General features: G+C 34.3%; 1 protein-coding gene across 7 annotated transcripts in view; it reads right to left on the reverse strand.

The window, feature by feature from the left end:
* The window catches only part of RELCH (RAB11 binding and LisH domain, coiled-coil and HEAT repeat containing), a 111,207-nt gene that overhangs the window by 82,951 nt on the left and 2,276 nt on the right, over positions 1-25,980 (reverse strand). For all 7 annotated transcript variants that reach the window (XR_003306915.1, XM_026448254.1, XM_026448253.1 and 4 more), the window contains exons 2-5: positions 12,713-12,802; positions 2,768-2,839; positions 2,602-2,657; positions 2,380-2,493 (exon numbers count right to left, since the gene is read on the reverse strand). Coding sequence is in view for 6 of the 7 variants with exons in the window: in XM_026448254.1 (XP_026304039.1) it covers positions 2,380-2,493; positions 2,602-2,657; positions 2,768-2,839; positions 12,713-12,802 (332 nt within the window). In the remaining variant the exon portion in view is untranslated. The remainder of the gene's footprint in view (positions 1-2,379; positions 2,494-2,601; positions 2,658-2,767; positions 2,840-12,712; positions 12,803-25,980) is intronic.

Raw genomic sequence — 25,980 nt, forward strand, 5'->3', positions numbered from 1 at the left:
ATGCCTTTTCTGCATCTTCTCAGATGATTATATTATTTTCTTTTTAATATGATGAATTATGATGACTGATTTTTGGATATGAACTCAACCTTATATTCCTGGGATAAACCTCATTTGGTCATAATGAATTTTCCTTTTAACATTTTGTTTAATTTGATTTGCTAAAATGTTATGTATAATTTCTATATCTATATTCATAAAGGAAATGAGTCTGTAATTTTATTTGTTTGCAGCGTCTTTCTCTGGTTTTGATATCAGAAGTATGCTGGTTCATTGAATGAGTTAGGAGATATTCCCTTACCTTTAATTTCTAGAAGAGTTTGTATTGCTTCTTCCTTCAATGTTTGGTCAAATTCGCAAGTGAAGCCATCCAGACCTGGAGTTTTCTTTGTAGGATTATTTTTAACTACAGATTTTATTTATTTAATAAATATAAAGCTCTTCAAATAATCTATTTCTTCTTGAGTGTGTTTTGGCAGTTGTCTTCTTACAAGAAAAGTTGTTCATAACATTCTTTTATTATTCTTTTAATATAAGTAAAATCTGTAGTGATGTAACCTTGCTCATTGTTGATTTTGGTAATTTGTATCTTCTCTTTTTTTCTTAATCAGTTAGGCAAGAGGTTTATCAATTTTACTGATCTTCTCAAAGGACTACTTGTTTGTTATTTAATTTTTCTCTATTGTTTTCTGCTGTCTGTATCCACTTGTGCTATCATCTTTATTATTTCCTTTCTTCTACTTACTTTGGGTTTCACTTGGTTTTCTTTTTTTAGTTTCTTAAGGCAGAACTTGATTTCACTGATTTGAAATGTTTTCTTTTCTTGTATAGACATTTAGTGCTATGAATTTCCCTCTAAGTGCTATTTTAGTTATATCCCACAAATTTTGATATGTTTTGTTTTCATCTTCACTCAGTTCAAAATACTTTATGATTTCCCTTTTCTTTTTTAACTCACGCGTTATTTGGAAATAACTTTGTTACTAATTGCTAGTTTAATTTCACCATCTTAAGACTTGTTTTATAACCCATAATATGGTCTACCTTCGTAAGTGAACCATTTGAATTTAAAAAGAGTATGTATTCACTGTTGAAGGATGAAGTATTTTATAAATTGTAATTATGCCCAATTGGTTGATAACGTAGCACAAGTCTTCTACATCCTAAATGATTTTCTGTTGACTCGTTCTATTAATTACTGAGAGAGCTTTGTTGACATCTCTAATTTCTGATTTTTATTCGAGAAGGACTAATCATTTACATTTACAGGGAATACTGATAGAGCTAGGTTTTAATCTAACCATTTTATTATCTATTTTCTATATATTCCATCTATTTTTTGCTCCTCTTTTCCTCTTTATCTGTGTTCTTTTTGACCTCTCGATGTTTCTCACATATTCAAAATCTTTCCTATTCACTGTTTAGTTGATCATTTAAAAAACACAATTAACCCAAACTATAACCAGAGTATAGCATTGCATAATACTCATGTTAGTTAAATATTAGTTTAATGTCTTTTACATAGCACATGTTCAGTGATGCTACCATTGCATAAAAAATAACTAGATACTTATTGCATTTAATTTTGCCAGATATATTCTAATAACTGAGGAGAGAACTGAACTATCTTACTAAGAAAATTTCTATTTTTGCAAAGGATCTATAGGAGATTTTACGAACCAACAGAATAATCTTGATTTAAAATCATGGCCTTCAGATTCCTACATAATAAATTTGCTGGCATTTACTTTTTTAAGGTACAAGATTCAAACCGATCCATTAGCACTAAGAAGTCAAAATATTCCATTTGAGAGATGACACTAAAATAAGACATCTTTTTTGCTTAAAAGATTTTATCAGGAAAATAATAATAATAATAATAAAGTTCTAAAATTGGCCCCTATTCAGAGACACAGCTGATTTTCTCACTCTCATTTACCATATACTCTCTTCAATACTGTCATATATTTATCTAACATTTTAATTGTTACAGTGCAATTGAGGAGGTTTATAGTTAAACTGGATTTATAAGTACACAATAACCTATACTATCAAGTATATGTCTTTAAAAAGCATATTCATATCATACTTTATGAATATATGCAAAAATGGGTGGACTATATAGTCCCTGAGGAGTGGTAAAAAGGAATCTAGAAAGAATGAAAAGTCTTTATGTGGAAAGCAACAGGGAAAGAATAAAATCTGTAAGCTAACAGAATTAATAGACTAGGTAGGCAAGAGACTGCTGTTTCTGGTAACTAGCCTTGTAGAATTTTACTATATAATAACTTACAAAAAAAAAAAAAAAGAAACTATGTACAAGAGAAAGTGAATTATAAGTGTAAAAAAAATTATTGTAAAAATAAAAAGTAATTTTACCTGATCATCGTTTTCATCTGAAAAGGTTATTGATGTAAGCTTGTAGTTATTCTTTAATAAAAATTCATTGACTAAGAAGTTTAGAGCTCTCTTTTCAAGAGGTTTGATTGGCTCCTGGAAGCAAAATAAGAGGCAAACAGGAAATCATAAGTTTTCCTCCTTCAATATTTATGTTACCATTTTATGTGGAAGATAATTTTACATTTGTCTTCCATCACTCACCTGAATTTCAGGACTTGATTTGTAATTTTTTCGTTCCTGTAAAGGAACTTCATGTTCTGGTGGAAAAAAACATAAATACTATTTTACTATTTTACATTTTAAAATATCTCTGCTACTTCTACATTGTCAAAGTTGAAAAGTCTCAAAAAAGTTTTATGTACACCACCTGCGGCCTTTGTCAGGTTGGCTCGGAGGGCCTGAATGGTCTCCTTGGCTTTCCGTAGTTCAAACTCCAGGACTGGACAGGGATTTGTAATAAACACACAAAGGCATCCAACCAAGAAAAGGGAAACAAAAATTAAAAAATAAAAAGCAAGGATGGGTGTGAAAAAAAAATACAATTTGTATTGAAAACAGAAAGCATGCAATCTTTATGAAACTTGTGAACGCATGCAGCAGAGTTGATTTGCAAGCAAACTGGTGAATGTTTTCCATAGTTTTAGTAGAATTCAGGGGGTTATTATCCAATGTTCTAGCTGTCTGACAAGGAATAGCTCTATTTAAAAATAAAATCTATGGCATACTCTCGTTTAAATAAATAAAAATATTAATAATCTGGGTACTTCTGCTTTATTCAGTCTAGGTAAGAAATGTAATGGATGTGTTCAGGTGACCTAATTTTAGAGGATAAGGTAAAAATTAGATGAAGCCCAAGCAAATATTCTTAAAAAGAGAAAACTTAGGATTTTTTTTTTTTTTTACAAAAGTTAACTTAAAATGCGTTGTCTAGAATAATGTTATAAATCAACGTACAGAAACGTTAGTGAATAGATCCCTTTGTTAGGATGTTGAAGGACTATGGTTTAAATATTTAACAAATGTCATGATGCTTATATATTTTTCTACAAACAAGAGTATGTTTTCTAAAAACAAACATAGATATGTCAAACACATATCAAAAAAGTAATAAAAACCCAAAACCCAAAGGGTTTTATTTTTCATTTAGAGCCACAGGAAAGAAATAGTTTCACTTTTAATTTCTAATTAAGATAATTCTATAGCAAATGAATGTGTACCTTTCTAAAAGTATAGTTTTCTAAGGATACTGAGTAGGACTAAGTAGAATTTCAAAGTTTCTGATAACTCTTCTAATAAATTTGTTCATGTTAAGAGGTACTAGTGAAACTCATAATTTCTCCTATTATCACATAGTGATTATGTCATAAATATGAATATTGAGAAACATTTTAATAAGCTCTTTAAAATGTTTCATCACGAGTGAGATTTAACTATGTGTGTCTCAACTGGGGATTTTTCTTAAAATGTGTAATTACTGTGCTGAAGAAAAAGCCAAGGTTAGACTTGAGAAAAAAATATATTTCCGAGAAGTAAAGCTCTGGGAAAATTAAGTGATCTTTGCCACAAATGAATATTAAGAAATTATAGTAGTTAAATCATTCTGCATAAAAACTGGAACTTAAGGTTTCATCTTAAAGATGAAATTTTTCCTAACTGACTAATACACAGAAAAAAGATGCCAAATGAGATGTTATCAGAGCCACGGCTATAAAAATATATGGAAAAATTAGGATTCACTCAGTTTGCACATTTTCAATAAAAACAAGATGTAACTGAATCACATCTAGTACACAAAGGCCAATTATTTTGATGCACAGAATTTAACTGCAGCAACATGGAAGCACCACTAAAAATCAGATGACATTGTATGTTACCATATGTTTTTTGGTAGTCAGCAATGCTGATCTGCAAATACTTCTGTGCAACAAAGTTAAACATTTTCCTTAACATTTACTCTTCCGGAAACTCTTAGAGTTGCAACGAAGTAAGACTGGACACATTCAGTGTGTAAGGTAAGTACAGAATAGGTTTACACACAGCATGTTGGTTTACTTTTTTTATTTTTTTTAAATTTTAAAACTCTAGGCAATTGATTTTGATTTAAAAATACCTAACTGTATCTTAAATAAAATAAATACATATATCATGGTTTTGATATCACTTAAAATTTTCTAAGACATTACAGAACAATTGCAGATCAGAAGTGCCCTACGCCAGAATGATAGAAATATGGAAAAAAAAAAAAGGAAAAAAAAAACTGGTTAAAACACAACTGGGAAAAAACTCAAAATGCAACTGGTGAAAGTTTAGGTGACCAAGAGTAAAACACTGAATGATTAAGGCACAGAAAGCCAGAAAAACCCATGTCAGACGGCAAGAATTTATATTTTTATGCACATCTACATATATATTGCCAAATGTCGTTAGAAGTTGCCAATGCTTTGAAAAGATAGTACTTATCAATATGAATTCACTCTGCTGCATGTTTCTCAATATACAATATAGACTTTAAAAGACAAAGGCATATGTTTGAATCTATAGCACATTTCTATAAAGGCATAACATGATCAAGTAACTGCAGTTACATGAGAAAGTTTCAAAAGAAAGGTTAATAGCAGTGTTATATATACAGATACATGAATGTATCTTCTTTATTAACATTAAAGCTAAAAATTAATTATCCTGTAAAGAGAGACACTGTGCCAAACAACCTTGCAAATACTTTTAAAATATTGTAATTCTTCCTAAAAATGTTTGAGGATATGTATGTTTATTAAAAATGCTGCAGGAATGAACAACCAAGAGGCTCATTCTACTAGTCCAACTCTGCTGAATACGATTTTACTAGAACTAAAGTAATAACTGCAAAGATGTAGATGTATATAAACATCACATATTATAATCTTACCAAAACAGTTACACTTAAAAGTCAGTATAAGCAACTCTAGATTAGTTGAAACAGTTATTTCTCAAGCTGCAATGGATAATACTGTAGTATATTAGAGGTACTTGAGTGCTTAAAGGTTACGCTTTCATGACTTATGAGATGTACAACTATGTGGAGACACCAAAGGTGAAATGTGAAATTTCAAAGTAGAAATAAAATATCAGTACTTTGTTGTCCAACTCAATTCATCACTAATATTATCTTGAAATGCTTGCTAGACTTAGTTCTTTTTGGCTCACATTCAAAATATTGCTGTATTTTAAAAGATCTTTTCCATAACACTGATCTGAAGAAGTAGTTTTTCATTCCCATTCTAGTTTATTATTGATGAGTTCCAATCAATAGGTCTGAGTCATCTACTTTGCTATGTAAAATTGTCTTCTTTCAAGTCAGAATTTTCTGGAATTTTTTCCTGACTATAAGGTGATTTGAAATAACACTTCCCCATTTTTAATACTTATTTTAGTATCCAAGAACAGTTGAAGGAAAAGAAAAAATTCTCTTTTCAGTTTTTGTAAGAATATGAGTTAGAATAAAATCCCATACCTAAAATAATACAGAAGTCCTAAGGCAGTACTATCATCACCTCTACTAGGTTTAGAAAATTCCTCCTGTCAATTATAGACTTGAGAAACTTCGTACTGTTAGGCATAACTTAGCAATAAATAAGTGAAAGCAAGATGCAATCCCCATAGTTTGTAGATATTTGTTTTTCTATATTCAACTTGGTGGGAACAAAGTATCCTTTTTCCCACAGCATTAAAATAAAATTCTTCCCGTTATTGTTCTTTCTGCTTGAGTTCTTCTATCACTCATCTCAAAGTTGGTGTTTATCAATGTATCATCCTTAGCCATTTTCTTAATTTACACACTCCACTGGAATGACTTTCACTCTTGTGGTTTTAAGTTTCACAAGTACTCTGAAGACTCCAAAATTTAAAAAATATTTTCACAAGACAAAGACCTACCCAGTTATCTCCTGGACATGCCTACTTGAATGTCTCATAAATTACTAGTTCAATATTATCTAAATGGATCTCATCATCTTCCTTTCAAACCTGGTTCTCCTGCAGTCTCTCCAATAATGGCACCATTATTTATTTACCCAGTTGGCCAAATGGGAAACCTGCAGATGACTATTCACTTATTCCTTGCCCTTCCTCTCACACCAATTAAATGTCTAAGCCATACTGATTCCAACCTTTAATAACTCCCTAAATAACCATTATCTAAACTGTCTCTGCAATTGTCATAGTTCAGACCTTTATGACTTAATATATAAATTACTACAATAACCTAAAACCCTAAAGACCCTAACAAATTATGCAGAAAACCATGATTTTCTAAACTTATATGACCACAAAATTCTGTTTCTTTTTTCCCACTTTTGTTTTTCCCCTGCGAAACGAACATTCTCATGAAATACACTTTTGGAAATGTTACTCTAAAGTAAAGATAAAACCCTCCTTCTCCAGCCCACAAAAATTTAATGAACATATAATCACTTGTATTTCTAGATTAAATATAATCACCCACCACAATGATGTATTCTTTTTTTCTCTCTGAGCCTATTTTAATTTCATGGTGACGAATAACAAGAAATCTATTTTCAAAATGCTATTTATCTTCTTTACAGCCTTGTTGGAGCACCTATCTTATTTTAAATCCAACAAAATTATGAAATAAGATTTAGGTATGGTTTAAATCAAGAAAATCAAAATGTACTGCTAATAGGAAGGAAAAGATTTATCTGTACCTAGGGAGAAACATCAAATTAGAAGCCAAATAGGCTTATTTAATCCTGATAAGGCTGGATATGGATGCTGCCAGGCCATTACCTAAGAAATGAGAAGGCTACTTCTAATTCAGGAGACAGGGACAGATGATCCCAGAGCAAAAATCTAAAGACCATTTTAGAATGTCTACTAGATTATGTAAGCTTCCTAAAGGCTTCATATGTCTGTACTGTTGACTGATGTTCCTAGAGTAGCATAATGCTTGAACTATAGAGAAGGCACTCAGCAAATACTTGCTGAGTATGAATGGACATTCCAATACTTGTCTGAAACATTAACTGATCTTACCAACATTCAGGAGTGTCTTTGCCTACAAATCAGAACACATAGTTCTAGTTCTCTAGATCTCAAAACAGAGTTAAGGTGTTAACTAGGGAAGTAATTCAGTAATAGAGATGTGAGAACAAATAAAGTAAGGGCTCTGATGCTAAAAGATAGATCTTGTGAACCTGAAACAGGAATATAGGGGGGTTCTAAAATCAACAAGGTCTCTATTACCATTTCCAACATACTGACCTTATATCTGTATGACAGATACAGACATATTTCAGACAAATTCCTGAAGAGCAGAAACATTATCTATCTTGTATGTCTACATAGAAACCTAACACACAGTACCTAAGACATAGCAGATGCTCGAAATGCCTAAAATAAGTTAAATAATGGCTATCTTGATATTTAGAACGCAGATGTCTCTTGTTACCTTTAAGAAAACTAGAAAATTGAAGAGGTACATTGTATATGTGCTAAGTACAGTAGTTTTGTTTAATAACATAGAGAAAGGCTTTTACCTAAAATGAAAAATCACCTATATTAAACTCATTTTGGTTCAATGTCTGCTACTACTTAAATCGTTTTATATAAAAACGTATACTTCATATAGAAAATAAATTGAGAAATGGAAAATAGCTAAAATAAAAAGTTTTTAAAATTTTACTTCTTTTCTAAGAAAACGGCTCTGTGAAATAGTTTCATATAAGAAAGACAAGAATATTCTATCCACATGAATATACAGATGGGTCAGAGCTACATCCTGGTACTAAGAGATCTATTGTGGGCTCTTGAATAAAACCTCTCTATGTGATACATCCTGATCATGCCCCTTACTATATGTAAGCTACTGGGTAAATTTCTCAACCTTGGTATAAGCATTAGTTTTCTAGGCTTATAGAAACTATAAACCTAAAAGTGACCTATTTTGCAGCATTACTAACAAGACTAAATAAAATATTTTATATAAAGCACCTAGCATAGTACCTGACATGCAGTAAGTGCTTAATAAACATTTGTTCCTTTAGAGATCCCTTCCTCTTTGAAGGAATATGTGTGCAGATGTGAAAAAATAACCCGACTTTTAAATCTATGAGAAAGGTGGTAAGAATGATGCTGAAAACAAATCTAGTATCTGTCCCATAAATTAACACCTGATTAAGGGTTAGAGGACACCTTTCATTTGCCAGGTGGGTAAACAGACTCATTAGTGTGTTATCCACAAGCTCCTTCCTCCCAGCATTGGTATAGGAAAAGAATACAGATGTTTGTTCTTAGATGTCTCTTCATTCTTCTTCTTTTCCCCTCATATCATAGTAACAGACACAGTTTATTCTGTTATCCTACAGAAGCTTATTTCAGAGTTTCTGCCAACTTGGGTAGATTTCAAATGAGATATTCTAACATTTTAAGTCATAGAAGCTTCAAAATTAAATCATTGGGAGATGGAATTTACAATTAAAATAGTGGAAAGATTTGAAAAATTTGCAGCCTGTCCATGTAAAGATTGAAAAGGTATGTTCAGAGAACAAACCAAGGGTGTGGTAAGTGGCCATTTGCTAAGGATATGAGTAGAAGGAAGCCAGGTAAGACATCAAGACAATGGGAGAAAGATCTTGAAGGCATTGCAGAGCTCTTTCAGGCTGTCCCTCCTATCACAGTCCCAGAGTTCTAGGTGGGTAGAGTAGTTTTGGGAGGCAGGACCAGGGTGCCCTCTGTGGTTTTACTGCTCAAAGCCACCTCAAAACTCTGCTCCCTGCATTCTGGTGCAGTACTCCTTGGCCACTCCATCTACGGCTCCAGCAGGTCCAAGTGAGGCTTGTAGTGCAGCTCCAGAGGGTGCAAGCAGTAAGCTTTGGCAGCTTCCTTGTGGTGCTGACTCTGTAGACATGTAGACTATATTAGCTGTGTGGCCATGGCAGCCTCCACCTAGAATTCAAAAAACGTATTGCGAAGCCTGGGGGCCCAGGCAGAAACCTACTGCAGGGTCAGAGTTGCCACAGAATCTCCATTAGAGCAATGCCAAGAGGAACTGTGGGAGTAGGGCCACTTCTGAGACCCAGAACTGTAGAGCTACCAGCTTGCAGGAGTAGCCTGGGAGAGCTGCAGGCACAAGACTTCAACCCATGAGGAGTTAGTGAAGTTTACATGCGATTCAGTGGCAGATGAGAGGACAATTATCTTTTCCCGATTACTGGCCTTTTGACAGGCTTTTCAAGTAAAAGCAAAGAGTCACAATCTTTTTGTGAATAGGAATTATGATTAATTGAAACTTTTAAAAAAAAGTTTCATCCACACACTCACACATTTGGTTCAGTAACAAGCCATGGCACGTGAGCACTAAAAGACTGAAAGATATTCTCTTGGGATTATATATGCTCTTCTTCCTCCTTTTCCTATTGAACACGAATCACAGCATTTATTTATATATGAGCATAGTATACTAATTAAAAGTTATTTTATTTCTCGAAACTTAAATAGTATATTCCATAGGTTAAAAATGTAAGGTCTGCTGTCTTATGATAGTCTCAAATTTAATAAAAAAGGCCAAAACTATCACATATTTAATACATTTCACTCCTACTTGTGCAAATCTGGGGGTTATCCAGGTTCGCTGCCCTTTGCTCACTGTCTCTCAAAAAGCATTTAGGTCAGACAGAGAATATCAACCTTTTTATTCTGCCTTCTAATAAAAAGTTACACAGTGAAAGAAAACGTTATGTACACAGTGAAATTTGGTCAGAGGAACTTCTGCTTTCTTCTTCTCTTCTACCTATATTGACATAAATAGAGATTATACCAAACAATTAATGATCATATATATATATATATACACACACACACACTTTTTTTTTTTTTTTTGAGACGGAGTCCCACTCTGTCATCGAGGCTGGAGTGCAGTGGTGTAATCTTGGCTCACTGCAACCTCTGCCTCCTGGATTCAAGCAATTCTCCTGTCTCAGCCTCCCGAGTAGCTGGGACTACAGGCACGCCTGGCTAATTTTTGTATTTTTAGTAGAGACGGGTTTCACCATGTTGGTCAGGCTGGTCTTGAGCTCCTGACCTCAGCTGATCCACCCGCCTCCGCCTCCCAAAGTGCTGGGACTACAGGTGTGAGCCACAGTGCCCAGCCTAATGATCATAAATTTAAGCTAAACATTTTGCATTTATGTCAGCTTCCCCCTACTTAGAAGTACTAAAATATCTAAATCAGGAAAATAATAATAAACCTCTTCAATTTTACTCAATCTAAAATATAAGTTTTAATAAGGAAATTAAAGGAAAAAACATAATTATATAGATAACTTCTAGGTAGGAGTCATTTTTTAATATGTAACAATTTGTACAATAAAACTATACAAAACTACATATGGTCTCTAAATAAACTAAAATACCATATATTTTATAATATAAATAGCTAATACATATAACAAGTGCTATTTAATGAGTGATACAATTAGGATAAATTCATCCTAAAATTTGAATTGCTAATTTTTAGATATTACCAATGTGATTTGCCATTTTGATACAGTTGTTAATAAATGATGCTCATAACTCAACCATGATTTGACATGGAGAGCCACATTAAACTATTCTAGTGACTTCCCCATTACATGGATATTCTGCTATTATTTATATTGCTGAATCTTCTCTCAGAAAAACAATTACATTTTTTTCTAACTCATATAACACTGTCTGATATTTTAAAATATTCAATATCTCTAGTCTTGAGCAAGGAATGAAAATCATTTATTGGAATGACGTTTTTAATTAGACCAAACCTAATCTTTTATGCCAAGAGGTAGCAAATAATAGTCAATCATAGACTGTTCCATTGGCTATGTAGATTTGAATCCTAGCTCTGCTACTGAGTCTTATATAATTTCTCTCAGAGCCTCAAAATCCTAGGGACAGGAACAAGATAACAATTCTATAAATCAGTGAGTTAATATAAATTTAGAACAGTGTTTAGAATGGAACAAATGTTATATAAGAATCAGCACTCATTTTTATTCATAATGACCACAAGGGTTAAGCATTTGGTATATTTTAAAAAACTCGTCCCAGTAAATGGAAGTAATATTCAACAGAGTTGGTCAAGAGAGAAATCACGTTATAGGTATTCCCTGACCCCATATTTCTTTCACAGGCCCTGAGTGTCCCATGCGGCATCCCTTTTGTTCCAGAAGTACCTACCATTTTGATGGAGGTCAAAATCCCCAACTGATGTCTGTCTGCTTTCCCCATCTCTCTCAAAGCCTAAGTCTTATGAAAACTACAATTCCTGCAAGGCACTCAAGAATGACTTCAATGGCAGACAGACACAGACTTGAGGCACCAGAATGGTAGCAGATATTTACACCCAAGGAGCCAAGGCTGCTACAGGGTGAATTCCAAAGTGGACCTAGCAAATTCCAATGGGGCTTATCTGGTGTAGGCAGAACACAGGGTACAAACTGATCCGCTGAATTTCCTACAGATTCAACGGTGGTGCCTGGAAGGCAAGACTGGTATGGGAGAGAGGATGGGGGGATGGGCAGGGAGGAAGATTGAAATGAGCAACCAAGCAATTAAAAAGGATGTTGTCCTTCTTATTGGGATGGGCAGCATCCTGGAAGCCCTCACTGTATCAGTCACTAACCCTCTTTTACTGGATCATAGCAAAGTCAGAAGTTTCTGAAGACATGCTGTGACAGCTGGGGAGCACTCAGGGAACTCAAGGCAAAGTTTTAGCAACAAGCACAGAAGTATTTCAACCTTTTTTTTTTTTTTTTAAATTTAAGAGATTAGGTGTCATTATGCTGCCCAAGCTGGTCTCAAATTCCTGGCCTAAAGCAATCCTCCTACCTCAGCTTCCCAAATAGCAAATAGCTGGGATTACAGGTGCGAACCACCGTGCCTGGCTCAAAACCAATTTTTAATAATCAATAGAGTTGTATTGGTACACTTATGTGACTATCAGCCCTGGTTTGGAGGATCAAAGGAATGAGGCTAAGGTCCAACTTTGTCTTGGGCCTGTCATACATGAGTTTTACAACTGTGTGGTCGTAAACTGCTGGCTCCAAGTATAATTTAGCAAATTATAGGGATACATAACCAGAAACTCAGTACCAGAAGAAGAAAAAGTTGGGGAACCCCCAAACTTGCAGTAAATTAGTAATTACTACCATAACTTTGTATAATAACTGTATACTTTATAGTCACATACCAAATTGCAGAAGGAAAAAAAATTCCTCAAGCGATTTCATTATTTCTGGAATGTCAAAGAATCCAAATCTGTCCTTACAATTTTACTCACCTGCCACTTTTTCATCTGTTTCCCTGTTACCATCATCTGAATATCTTGCAAAGTCTAAAGAATCAAGGGTACTAATGCTCCCAGCTCGATCTATAATAAAGAGAAATATAAAAAAATTAAATGTGCATTTTAATTTAATTGTTAAAATAAGGAACAGGAATTCAAATACTTATAATTATTTCCAGTTAATAAACCTGTAATTCTAAGATCTAGGAATTCTTTTAAAACAACAACAACAAAACAAAGTAAAAACGCTAACAGCAATCAAGTTACTTTAAAATAACCAAGTTTCCCTGCCCAAATCTCTGGCCAACTCCGAAAATGCACAAACAGGCAATATTGCACGCATCCCAGATAAGGACAAAACAAACAAACAAAACAGAAATTTGAGCTGCCACCTAAGAGTTTACAGATTGAATAAGTGCCTACTGAAAGAATAGAATCCAGTCTTCACAGCCTAACACACACATCATCCATCACACAGTCAAAAATTACTTGATACACAAAAACCAGTAAAATGTGATCCACTCCAAGAAATAAAACAATCAACAGGCACCAACTCCTAGATGATACCAGGAGATAATGGTAAAATCAGTAGACTAACATTTTATAATAGCTAGTATAACTATGCCGTGTGAAGTAAAGGAATATATGTATACAATAAATGAAAAGAGTTAATATCTTAGCAAAAACTATGGAATGTAAAAAATGCTAATAGAAATTCTAGAACTGAAATACAAACATCTGAAATTAAAAATGCCTTGTATAGCCTAATCACAGAATGGAGATGAGAGAGGAAAGGGTCAGAAATCTCAAAGATGGATTAATGGAAAGTATTCAATCTGCAGAATACAGACAAAAAAGATTGAGAAGAAAATTGACAGGGACATGTGGAACAATAACAAAGGTCTAACATATGCAGAATTGGAGTCCACAACCGATGAGGCAAGAGATGGGATAGGTACAGGTACAAGGTCAGAGAACATCAAGGAGGATAAATCAAGAGAAGAGAAACTTAGGCACCTATTAATCAAATTGCAAAAAACCAAAAATTTAGAAAAATATTAAAAGCAGACAGAGAAAAACAATGTTCTCATAGAGGGAAACAATGATTTGAATGACTGCTTATTCCTCACAAAAAAACCAAGAAACCAAAAACATCCAGTTTGGAAAAGAACAAGCAAAACTATTACTATTCACAGATGACATGATGTTATATCTAAGAAACTCTCAGGAATCCACTAAAAAACAATTAGACCTAACAAATGAGTTTTTCAAAGTTTCAGAACATGGGACCAATGCACAAAAATCAGTCAGATTTTTATACATTAGCAATGACAATCCAAAATTAAAACGAAGACAAGTTTCATTTCCAAACACATCAAAAAAAACTTAAGAATACATTTACCAAAAACATGCAAAACTTATACAGTAAAAACTACAAAACACTATCCAAAGAAATTAAAGATTATCTAAATCAACAGAAAGACAGACCAGGCTTACAGATCAGAAGATCCATATCAGAATAGCAATATTCCACAATTAATCTTCAGATTCAATGCAATTCCTATCAAAATTCCAGCTGCCTTTTTTTTTTTTTTTTTTTCAGAAATTGAGAACTTGATGCTAAAACTCACATGGAAACAAAAAAGTCTCAGAATAGCCAAACAATCTTGAAAAGGAATAAAGATGGAGGACTGATGCTTCCTGATTTCAAACTTAAGAGTAATCAAGGCAGCACAGTTCTGGCATACAGATATAGAACAATGCAATAGAATTGAGAGTCCAGAAATAAGCCCTTACATTTATGGTCAAGTGGTTTTTGACAATAGTACCAAGACACTTCACTGGAGAAAAGAAGTTTTTTCAACAAATTGTGTTGGGACAACTGTATATCTACATGTAAAAAAAGGAAATTGGACCACTACCTCACATCACAAGCAAAAATGGATCATAGACCCAACATAACAGTGAAAATTGCAAAACTTTTATTAGGAAATGCAGAAGCAAATCATCATGGCCTTGGGTTAGGCAATAATTTCTTAGACATAACACAAAGCATAAGCAATGTGGTAAGCAGAAAAATGGCTCCTCACAGATGTCCACATCCTAATCTTTAGAATGTGTGAATATGTTACTTTACATGGCAAAGTTGAAGTGAGGTTGCAGATGTTATTAAGATTGCTTATCAGCTGACCTGAATCTAGAGACATTATCCTGGGTTATTCAGATGGACCTAATGTAATCACAAAGATCTTTAAAAGTGGAGGAGGGCCATGAGCCAAGGAATTCTGGCATCCTCTAGGACCTGGAAAAGGCCTTCCCTAGAGCCTAAAATCTCCAGAACTGCCAATACCTTGATTTTAGACCATTTTGCTCAACGTAAGACCCACTGTGAGATTTATACTATGCCGCCATAAAAAAGAACAAGATCAAGTCTTCTGTGGGAACAGCTGGAGGCCATTATCCTTAGCAAACTAACGTAGGAACAGAAAACCAAACACCACATGTTCTCATTTATAAGTGGGAGCTAAATGAAGAGAACACATGGACACAAAGAAGGGAACAACAGACACTGGGGCCAACTTGAAGGTAGAGGGTGGAAGAAGGGAGAGGAGCAGAAAAAATAACTACTGGATACTAGGCTTAGTACCTGAGTGACAAATTAATCTGTACAACAAATCCCCGTGACACGACTTTACCTGTATAACAAACCTGCACATGTACCCCCAAAACTAAAATAAAAATTAGAAAAAAAAAATAAAGAGAACCATGAGGTAATAAATTTATGTTCTTTTGAGCTACAACGTTTTTGTCAACTTTTTAAAGTAGCCACAGGAAACTAATTAAAGGGATGAATTGATAAACTAGATTTCATCAGAATTAATTAATTTTTTTTTGCTTTAAAAGTCACCATGAAGAAAGTGAAAACACAATCTACACAGTGGAAGAAATATGTGCAAATCAAGTATCTGTTAAGGGCCATATCTACACGATATAAAGAATTCTTATAACTCAATTAAAAAGACAGCACAATTTAAAAAGTAGACAAAGGGTTCTCCAAAGAAGATGTAGAAATGGTAATGAATGAAGGAGAGATGCTCAAAGGGAAATGATATTCATTAGGGAAATGAAAATGAAACCACAATGAGGTACATTTCAAATCAACTAGATGGTTATAACAAAAGAGATAGTAAGTTGCAGAAGATGTGGAGAAATTAAAACCCTCATACATCACTCGTCTTAATGTAAAGTGGTACAGCTGCTTTGAAAGTTTGGCAGTTCCTCCTTGAAAACATTATACTAAATAAAATAAGCTAGACACATAAGGCTACATGGCTATATACTGTATCATCATTCATATAAAGTGTCCAAAGTTGGCAAATCCATAGAAACACAAAGTAGATTTTAGCTGGCATCATAGGAGAATGGGTAGTGACTGCTAATAGGTACAGGGTTTCTTCTGGGGTGATAAAAATATTCTGGAGTTAGAGTGGTGATAGTTGTACAATTTTGTAAATGCACAGAGAACCACCAAATTGTACACTTTAAAAGGGAGAACTGATGGTATATGAATTATTTTTCACTTTAATAAAAAGACAAGACAATAGTGTTGGCGACAATGTGGAGAAATTGGAATCCTTATATCTAGCTGGTGGGAATGGTATGGACATTTTGGAAAACAGTTTAGCAGTTTCTTAAAAGGCTACAGAGTTATCTATCATAGGACAGTAATTCTACTTCCACCTAAAGAGAAAGGACAATATATGTCCACACAAAATCTTGCACATAATTATTCATAGCAGCATTATTCACAATGGCAAACAAAGTGGAAACAACTAAATATCTGTCCATTGACAAATGAAGAAATAAAATGTGTTATATATCCACACAATAGAATGTTATTCAGCAATAAAAAGGATGGAACTATTGAAACATGCTACAACAATGGATGAACTCTGAAAACATTACGCTGACAGAAGACAGTTACAAAAGAATCACATACTGTATGATTTCCATCTATATAAATTGCACAGAATAGGCAAATATATAGTGATAGAAAGTCTATCTCTATAGACACAGAGATTAGTGATTGGGGGTTGAGGGGGAAAATGGAGTGTATTCTAATGGATAAGAGATTTGTTTTGGGGATTATGAAGAGGCTGCAAAAGCAGATTAGGTACTGGTTGTACAATTCTGTAAATATACTAAAAATGAATAGAAATAAACTAAAAACCAATGAATTGTACACTTTAAATGAGGCTGAGGTGGGAGGATCACTTGAACCCACGAGTTCAAGACCAGCCTAGTGGGCAACATAGCAAGACCCTGTCTCTACAAAAAAGGCAGAAGGAAAGAACAAACAAGTGTATTGAGTTTTCAAAGTGTGGACAAGTTGAGTATGAATAGCACTTACAATGTACAGAAGCTGCAGGGCTGGGGAGTGGTTGGGGGGAGGTGGCAAGCAAGTCATGACAGCTGAGGCTAGGTAGGTTGTAAAGTAGTAGGAAGGACATTTTAACAGCTTCTCCATTAAATTTTACACACAGAGAATTTTTTTTTTTTTTATCCAGCTAATGTTTAAAAAGGGACAAATAAGAGGCTATTGTCAACCCTTTGTTAAATCATGTTACTTGCACAGTACTTAAAGTATACATATTGATCTAAGGGAATGGATTATTTGTGTTTAGAAAGCACAATCTCGACAGATGAATGGAAGTTATAGGAATACAGATTCGGACTCTCCCTTGGGCTCTCCCATCACCTTTTAAAACAGTACATCACAATAATCAAGACGGTTGAACCTTCAGATAGGGCTGTGTCGTTATCATTATCAATGTACCACTTCCCCTTAAATCCCTATTAAGAGAACTAAATGAAATTCTACATATATCGTTCTTCTTAAGCACTGTTTCTGTCTGGAGAAACATTTAATTTCCCTGAAGTTTAATTATACATGATAAGTAATAGCTTGCAGGCTCTCCTTTACCAGTCTGGCCAATATGGTGAAACTCCACCTCTGCTAAAAATACAAAACCTAGCCGGATATGGTAGCAGGTACCTATAATCCCAGTTACTCTGGAGGCAGAGGTTGCAGTGACCTGAGATTGTGCCACTGCCCTCCAGCCTGGGCGACAGAATGAGTCTCTGTCTCAGAAAACAAACAAACAACAAAAAAAATTTGCTATCTATCAACTTAAGTTTTTGTTTGTTTGTTTTGGAGATAGGGTCTTGCTCTGTTGCCCAGGCTGGAGTGCAGTGATAAAATCATGGCTTACTGCAGTCTCCACTTCCTGGGCTCATGTGATCCTCCCACCTCAGCCTCCCAGTTAGCTAGGACAATGAGCCACCAGGCCTGACTAATTTTTTAAAAAAATTTATAAAGAGACAGGGTCTCGCCATGTTGCCCTGGCTGGTCTCAAACTCCTGGGTTTGAGAATCCTCCTGCCTTGGCCTCCCAAAGTGCTGGCATTATAGGTGAGAACCACCACACCCAGTCCAATTTAAGTTTTAAGACAACATAAACAAAAATAATAATGACAGAAAGCCAAATATTACAGTACTCCTCATTATAACAGTTTCTTTCAGCACAAGCTAAGAAATACCAAATACAGTAACCACAGGCATCTCAAAAAGTTAACATTAAAAATGTGCTGAACTCAGGACTACTATTCAGCAATTTAAAAACAAAGTAAAAAACTGACATATGCAATAATATGAGTGAATCTCAAATGCTTTATGCTGAAAGAAGCCTTATAGGAGTACCTACAATATTTCATTTATACGAAGTTTTTAGAACAGGCAATAGTAATTTATGGTAGGAAAAAATTAATAGTGGTTCTTGTGGTAAACGGCTAGAAGGGGTAGGAACTGACTGGAAAGGGCCTTGAGGGAACTTTCCAGGGTGATGGTAATATTGAATATATAATAGGAGTTTGGGTTACTACAGGTGCATCCTTTGTTCAAACTTATCAAATGGTACACTTAAGATTTATATATTTTACTGTCTTTAAATATTACCTCAAAACCTCCACAATTTTAAAATATTGAGCTCTCATTAATGATATGCACGCTAAAGTATTAAGTGTACTGATACGTGCAACTTAATTTGAAATTCATGAAAAATAAGATGGACTGTTGATGGAGAAATGGCTGAAAAGATGTATTGATAAGAGATAAACCAAGTATGGTTAACTGGAATTAGGTGGTGGACGTACGGGTATAAAATTCTTTCAACTTGTCTGTACGCTTTGAACTTTTCATAATAAAAAGTTAAAGAAATAAAACATGGATGTATGGGGGTAAAATGAGCTAACACTGATCAGAATCCATTAATAATCAAGGTTGAATCCTGGAAAACAGCTATTCTTATTGTCTTACATAAACAAACAAAAAATTTGTGTTTTTCTCTCTCTGTTTGAAACTGAACCAAAGCTAGACCATGAATCACTAAAAGAAAGGAAACAAATTTCAAAATATTGTGGATAAACTTTATAAGGCTTTTTACTAATAGACCTTTTAAATAACCGAAAATATAAAATGCAAAACTGGAATAAACCATTGAGTTATATCTGCCTTGGTAAATAACTAATATGACATATTATAAAATGGAGGGCTGAGTGTGGTGGCTCATGCCTATAATCCAAGCACTTTGGGAGGCTGAGGTAGGGGACTGTTTGAGGGGTTTGAGACCAGCCTGGGAAACGTAGTGAGACATCGTCTCTACAAAAAAATCAAAAAATTAGTTGGGCATGGTGGCACATTCTTGTAGACCCCACTAGGAGGCTGAGGTGGGAGGACTGCTTGAGCTCAGAAGGGTGAGGCTGTAATGAGACATGAGTGAGACACGGCACTCCAGCCTGGGTGACAGAGGGAGACTGTGTCTCAACAAATAAATGCATAAATACATAAAATAAAATGAAGTTCCTGGATTACTATGCAAAACCTAAAATTTCCAGTTCTTTAAAACAAAATTAATCTAACTACTTTTCTCCAATATTTTTATTACACTATAAATGATTATTCCTTCCAATTATTAAAAAAAGTATTATAAATAATTATAAAATAAAAGTACATAGAAGACTAGATAAATCATCCTAATACCACTAATACTGGGGATAAGGGCAGTATATCATCAGTTTTTTTCCCTGAATTTCTAAATATTCTTTTTTGAACTTCCCCCATATATAAGTATGTAAAGATATTTGTGTAAAAAATAGAATAAATTTATATATACAATTTTATATCTTGTTTTTTTTTTTTTTTTTTTTGAGACAGGCTCTTACTCTGTCACCGAGGCTGGAGTGCAGTGGCATGATCATAGCTCACTGTAACCCAAAACTCCTGGGCTCATGTGATCCTCCCACCTCAGCCTTCCAAGTAGCTAGGACTAGAGATGTGCCACCACTGCTGACTGACTTTTTTATTTTTTTTGTAGAGATGGGTCTCATTATGTTGCCCAGGCTGGTGTCAAATTCCTGGCCTCAAGCAGTCCTCCTGCCTTGGCTTCCCGAAGTGCTGGGATCACATATGTCTTTTTACAAATGAAGCTTATATAATGAGAAATTACAATATTATTAAGGCTATTGATACATACTGCTTTCCAAAATAAGCGTACATAGCAATCTGAATTCCACCAATAGTATGTAATAGCATTTGTCAAAGTTCAGTATTATTATTTTTAATCTTCACTAATTTAACATACTATAAAATTATATTTTGTTTAATTATGTATCTCTTTGATTTCTAGTGAGCTTGGACATTCTTTTTGTTTTGTTTTGTTTTAATGAGACAGAGTCTCACTCTGTCACCAGGCTGGAGTGCAGTGGCGCAATCTCGGCTCACTGCAACCTCTGCCTCCCAGGTTCAAGCAATTCTCCTGCCTCAGCCTCCCGAATAGCCGGGGCTACAGGTGCCCGCCACCATGCCCAGCTAATTTTTTTGTATTTTTAGTAGAGATGGGGTTTCACCATGTTGGCCAGGATGGCCTCGATCTCTTGACCTTGTGATCTGCCCGCCTCGGCCTCCCAAAGTGCTGATATTACAGGTGTGAGTCTCCACGTCCTGCCACTTTCTTTCAAAAATATATTGACCATCTATTTTGGGGGTTCATGTGTGAATTATCTATTCATGTCTTTTGATCTTGTATTTAATACCTAGATATTCCTGATATATTAATTGATCTTGCCATTGCTGCCCTAAGCAGAAACTCCACTTGAGTACTATCTTCTCTTTTCTTAGGCCCATGTCGTGGCGCCTTATTAGCTACTCTGAAGTCTCTAACCTGCGTAGGAAAACATGTACACCCAATGGTGAACTTTAATCAACCAATATTCTGGTGCTGTGATACCAGGCTTCACTGTTTTACTCCTGACTTTAATAGAATGTTAGGTATGGTGTGGGCTGTTAATTTCAGATAAATATTTCTTATTAAATATCCATCTATTATTAGTTTACTAAGTCTTTTTCATCTTCCTTCTAATATTTTAAATCATATATACAAGCTTAGATTAGAGCTACTTTGGTCAAGAGACATTATTCTTCAATAATACTATTATTATTTATCTAAAGGTTTTAAAAAACTCATTTATTCAACAGGGAGACTCTTTGGGGAAAGCAAACACACACTTTAATCTTCAACTTGGCATTATTATGGCCATTGAAAAATATATTTTCTAATTTTTTATAGTTCCAAGCCAACAACTTCATATTCTCCAAGGAAAAAAAGCTCTGATGTCTTTTAATATAATAAATATGATGTCACAAAAGAAAAACAATCTCTCAATTCATTAAAATCTACTCCATCTTGTCAGAAGGAAAAATTATTTATGGAAGAAAGTAATTCTAACCCTATATGGACTTTGGATTTTAAGACTAATAACAGGTTATATTAAAGCTTCAAGGTAAATGTGCTTCTTTAGATTAAGCCACAATTCTTTTCCAGGAGAAGCAAATGCCTTTTGTGTTCCAAATATCCTAATGTACAAGAAGAGTCTGGAAAAATTAGCCTCTTTTATTAAGAATCTACCATATTCCAATATGAAGTATTTTAACTACAGAGCATTTCTTCAAATACCAGGATGCCTATTGTGTAACTTCTTAACAATCCACTTTATAACTCAGAAACAAATAATCAGGTACTTTCATCATAGTTGGTAAACTGGTAAAACCTGTTCATAAGTTTTATCAAGTCTGAGAACTAAACCTATTATACACAGTCGTGCAGATGGATTTTTAAAATCACATACAAAAGTAGTTTTATTTATATTTGCATTTACTATTTTAGTACTGATGAAAAAATAGGTTTTTACTATAACTGAAAAACTTAGTCTCAGATCCTTGAAAATTACATGGCACTTTAAGAATCAAATGCATCAGAAAATGGACCAGCTGTCGACTAATAAGAGTACTGGGTAATTTAAATATTTATTGAACAACTACTGTGTACTAGGTCACTGACAGGAATAGCAAAATATCAAAGTATAATTTTTTTAAAGGACATGGATATATAAGTTTAAGTAATTATGTTTATATATGCTTACATTTGCATTAATGTTTTTATAAACATGCATATTATTAATAATAACTGACTCTGAGGAGCAGAATGTACATGTTTCACTACATATTTCTCTTTGTATTATTTGAACTTTTTGCTTTTATTTTTGGTATTTTCCCCTATAGTTACACTCAATATGTACTTCAATATGGGCACTTTATAATTTAAAAATCACGAAAGTATCCAATTCACAATTAAATGGAAAAAAATCAAGCAGTTCGCTTTATATTACAATTCTTTCAGTAAAGATGATTTATTGAACCATGCTTAAAAAAATCTGTCATGAGAAAGAAATATATAATCACAAATTCAATAAATATAAAGCTACTGCTAATAACAGACTTACTTTAAAAGTAATTCTATTTAAACCTGAGGTTGTGTGTAAACATTTTAAAATGTTATTCACGGGCCGGGCGCGGTAGCTCACGCCTGTAATCCCAGCACTTTGGGAGGCTGAGATGGGCGGATCACGAGTTCAGGAGATTGAGATCATCCTGGCTGAAACGGTGAAACTCCGGATCTACTAAAAATACAAAAAATTAGCTGGGCATGGTGGCACACGCCTGTAGTACCAGCTACTTGGGAGGCTGAGGCAGGAGAACCGCTGGAACCCGGGAGGCAGAGGTTGCAGTAAGCTGGGATCGTGCCACTGCACTCTAGCCTGGGCGACAGAGCAAGTCTCTGTCTCAAAAAAAAAAAAAAAAAAAGAAAAAAGAAAAAAAAAAGGTTATTCACTTAAGGAGGGATCTCAGAGATGTATGTCAAAGAAAGAGAACCTATAAGCCTACTTCTAAAATATGAAAGTTAAAAAAATATAAGACTACAAATTTTCTACTTTGGAAATAATGTAAAATTCATTTAATACTAATGAAAACTTTCTTTTATGTGGGCATTGTATTTATAAACGCCAGAGTAAAACCACAAAGGTATTCTGCTTCTTCCCACTCAAGGTCAGTTCTGAAATTATTTGGAAGGCCTAGGTATACTAGTAACTTTGGTGATAAAGAAAAGAAAGATGTGAAACACTTTAGAATACATGTGATACACCAGAAGAGAAAGGCTAATTTCTGGATAGAACAGGATCTTGGTCTATCTTTTCTTTAAAAAAAAAAAAAAAGTTGGGGACAACCTTTTACTTGTAGCAACTGCAGCACTCACATTTATATTTTCCTGATCCTCAATTCTTCTCCAATGATGGGGCTAATTTTTCACTGACCCCTATGTCCAAAATATTTGAGAGTTAAAAGGAATTTTTAAGATAGTACAATCCCCTCACTTTAACAGATGAGAGAACTGAAGCTATGTACTTATGCAGTATTTACTAAGCTATAGTGAGGAGTACAAAGATAAAACTTCGGTAAAACTTTGTCCTTGTCTTAAGGAAGCTTATAAATCATTGGAATTAAGTCATATACATGGATAACAATAATACAATTGGCTTACTTTATCTTAAAGGTTAAAAAATTAATCTGTGAGCAAGCCAGAAGAAGAATTCAAGCCTCCCAGTGTGCAGCCCATTGTCTTTTTCTCTCTGTCACAAGGTTTCAGAAAGAGGGGAACTTCAAAGTCAAGATTTAAACTTGGGAAGAAACTTACATGCTGAAACTTTACTGACAAGCTATTCACTTAAAATTTCTATAATATAGGATGACTTTATCATATGAAAAGCTATTAGTAAAGAGAATGATTACTGTTAATGCTGACAACAATAGTAATTATTATTAACATTCTTTTTGACCACTTATTCTGTGCCAGATACTTTACACAGATAACCTTTCACAACAACCCCATGCTAAAGGAGTCATTACCATCTGCATTTTACAGTAAAGGAAACAAAGACTATCCAGAGTTATGCAATGAGGGAGTGGCAGAATACAAATATGAACTCAAGTTCTCGGACAGCAAAGCCTGAGCTCTAAACCATCGGTGTTCTTGAACAATATGTAAGAGCATCCAGGTTCTGATCGCCTAGATTCCAGGTAAGTTGGGTTTGATACTGTGAATGGCCTCAGAAACACAGCCTTGATAGAATCTTGCTCAGACAGAGTTGAGGAAATCGGATATAAAGTAAAAGGTTAATTTTCACAAGAAAATATTCCCTACTTACAAATGTATAGGACACTACTACTTAAAGATCAATTCTTTAACATAACTTCAATATTTACTGAAAGCTTGTATCCCAGGCACAATATTAAGTACTGGTGATACATAGATAAATTTTCTATAAACTGTCTACCTTGGGCATTTGTGCTAGGCATGAAAGAGGACAATATAAGACCCACAAGCTAACATCTTAAAAAAAATCTAGTCAGCTAAAACATCTACACACAAACATTTCAATAATATTATTAAGAGTTAATTAGAAACACATGTCCACAGGTCTGTATCCAATTAATTTCCATAAGTGGAACAGACAAAAAAAACCCTCAAGTTCAGAAGATTCAGAGATCACTATGGGCTGGAGAAGCTTTAGGGAAAGGAAAGACTATAAACAGGACCTTCCTTTAAGGATGCACAGAGTTTAGAAAAAATATGGAACAGAGGACAAGTATTCCATGAGAAGAAAAAATAATGTGGACAAGGGCACCAGGCAAGAAAACATAATACTAATGTAATAAACATAAATATTCAAGAAAATATAAGGCATGTTTCAAGGGAAAAATGAAGAAACAATGTGAGTAGAATAAAGGTTTTGCATATGGAGAACATGGTTGAAAGGGCAGGAAGAAGCAAAACTAAAGGGATAACTATTATACATAGCCACAATAAAATATTTTAAAGCCACTTTTATACTTTGACAAATACACCATACAAAAATAGAAGAAATTAAAAAATTCCTAGTGAGGTGTATACATTTTTTTTCTGTCATATGTATTTTTTGCTACTAAAAAAGGTTTGAAAAAGTTGTTTTGGACAGGAGGAAGCAATTTTATTTAAAAGGCTTTAGCTAGAATGACAAGAATGAATAACTCTTTAAAATCAAGTCAGAGTAAGAATGGAGGAAGAGATTCAAGCTATAGGATAAGGCTAAAACTGATGGTATAAATGTTAGCTAAAGCCTGAACTAAGGGAGCACACAGGCACACACTCACAGGTGGTTAGAAGGAACAGAAACGTCAATGATACTATCTTGAGCAATCTTACCCACCCACAACAGGACTAGCTAGTTTCAAAAAAAACGAACATTATTTCTGACGGCTGAGGATTTTTGACTTAATAGGTGAGAAAATCTGGAAGAAGGCTACACCCATGATTGCAACTGTGTTCTACTCCTCCTTAAGGTTTAGTCATGCTCCATGACTACCTCAGAAACTTACAATTAGCCATGCAGCAAACCCTGAAGATTAAAAAAAAAGATAGCACAAGCTAATTTGGCCTTGTTAGTTTATTTCACGCAGAGGGACAGTTGATGACTATATCTGGCTGCCAGCTGAGGTTTAGTTGATCTTGGGCTTTGCCCAGATATCCTACAATCACATGTAGGATGTGAATATCCTAATTTTGATTAAGTTTAATGCTACGCAGTGTGGGTGCCTTGATGAAATGAAGTGATGCTTCAGGCAGATTATTCATCTGTGACTTAGTGTGGTGCTATGGTTTGTCACTCTAATTATTTTTAAATGATCAATTTTGTACTACCCGGCTTGCCTTCTGCATTAAGAAGTGATTTACCGGCCGGGCGCGGTGGCTCAAGCCTGTAATCCCAGCACTT

This window comes from Piliocolobus tephrosceles, chromosome 18 (genome assembly GCF_002776525.5).
Source record: "Piliocolobus tephrosceles isolate RC106 chromosome 18, ASM277652v3, whole genome shotgun sequence".
Lineage (NCBI taxonomy): Eukaryota > Metazoa > Chordata > Mammalia > Primates > Cercopithecidae > Piliocolobus > Piliocolobus tephrosceles.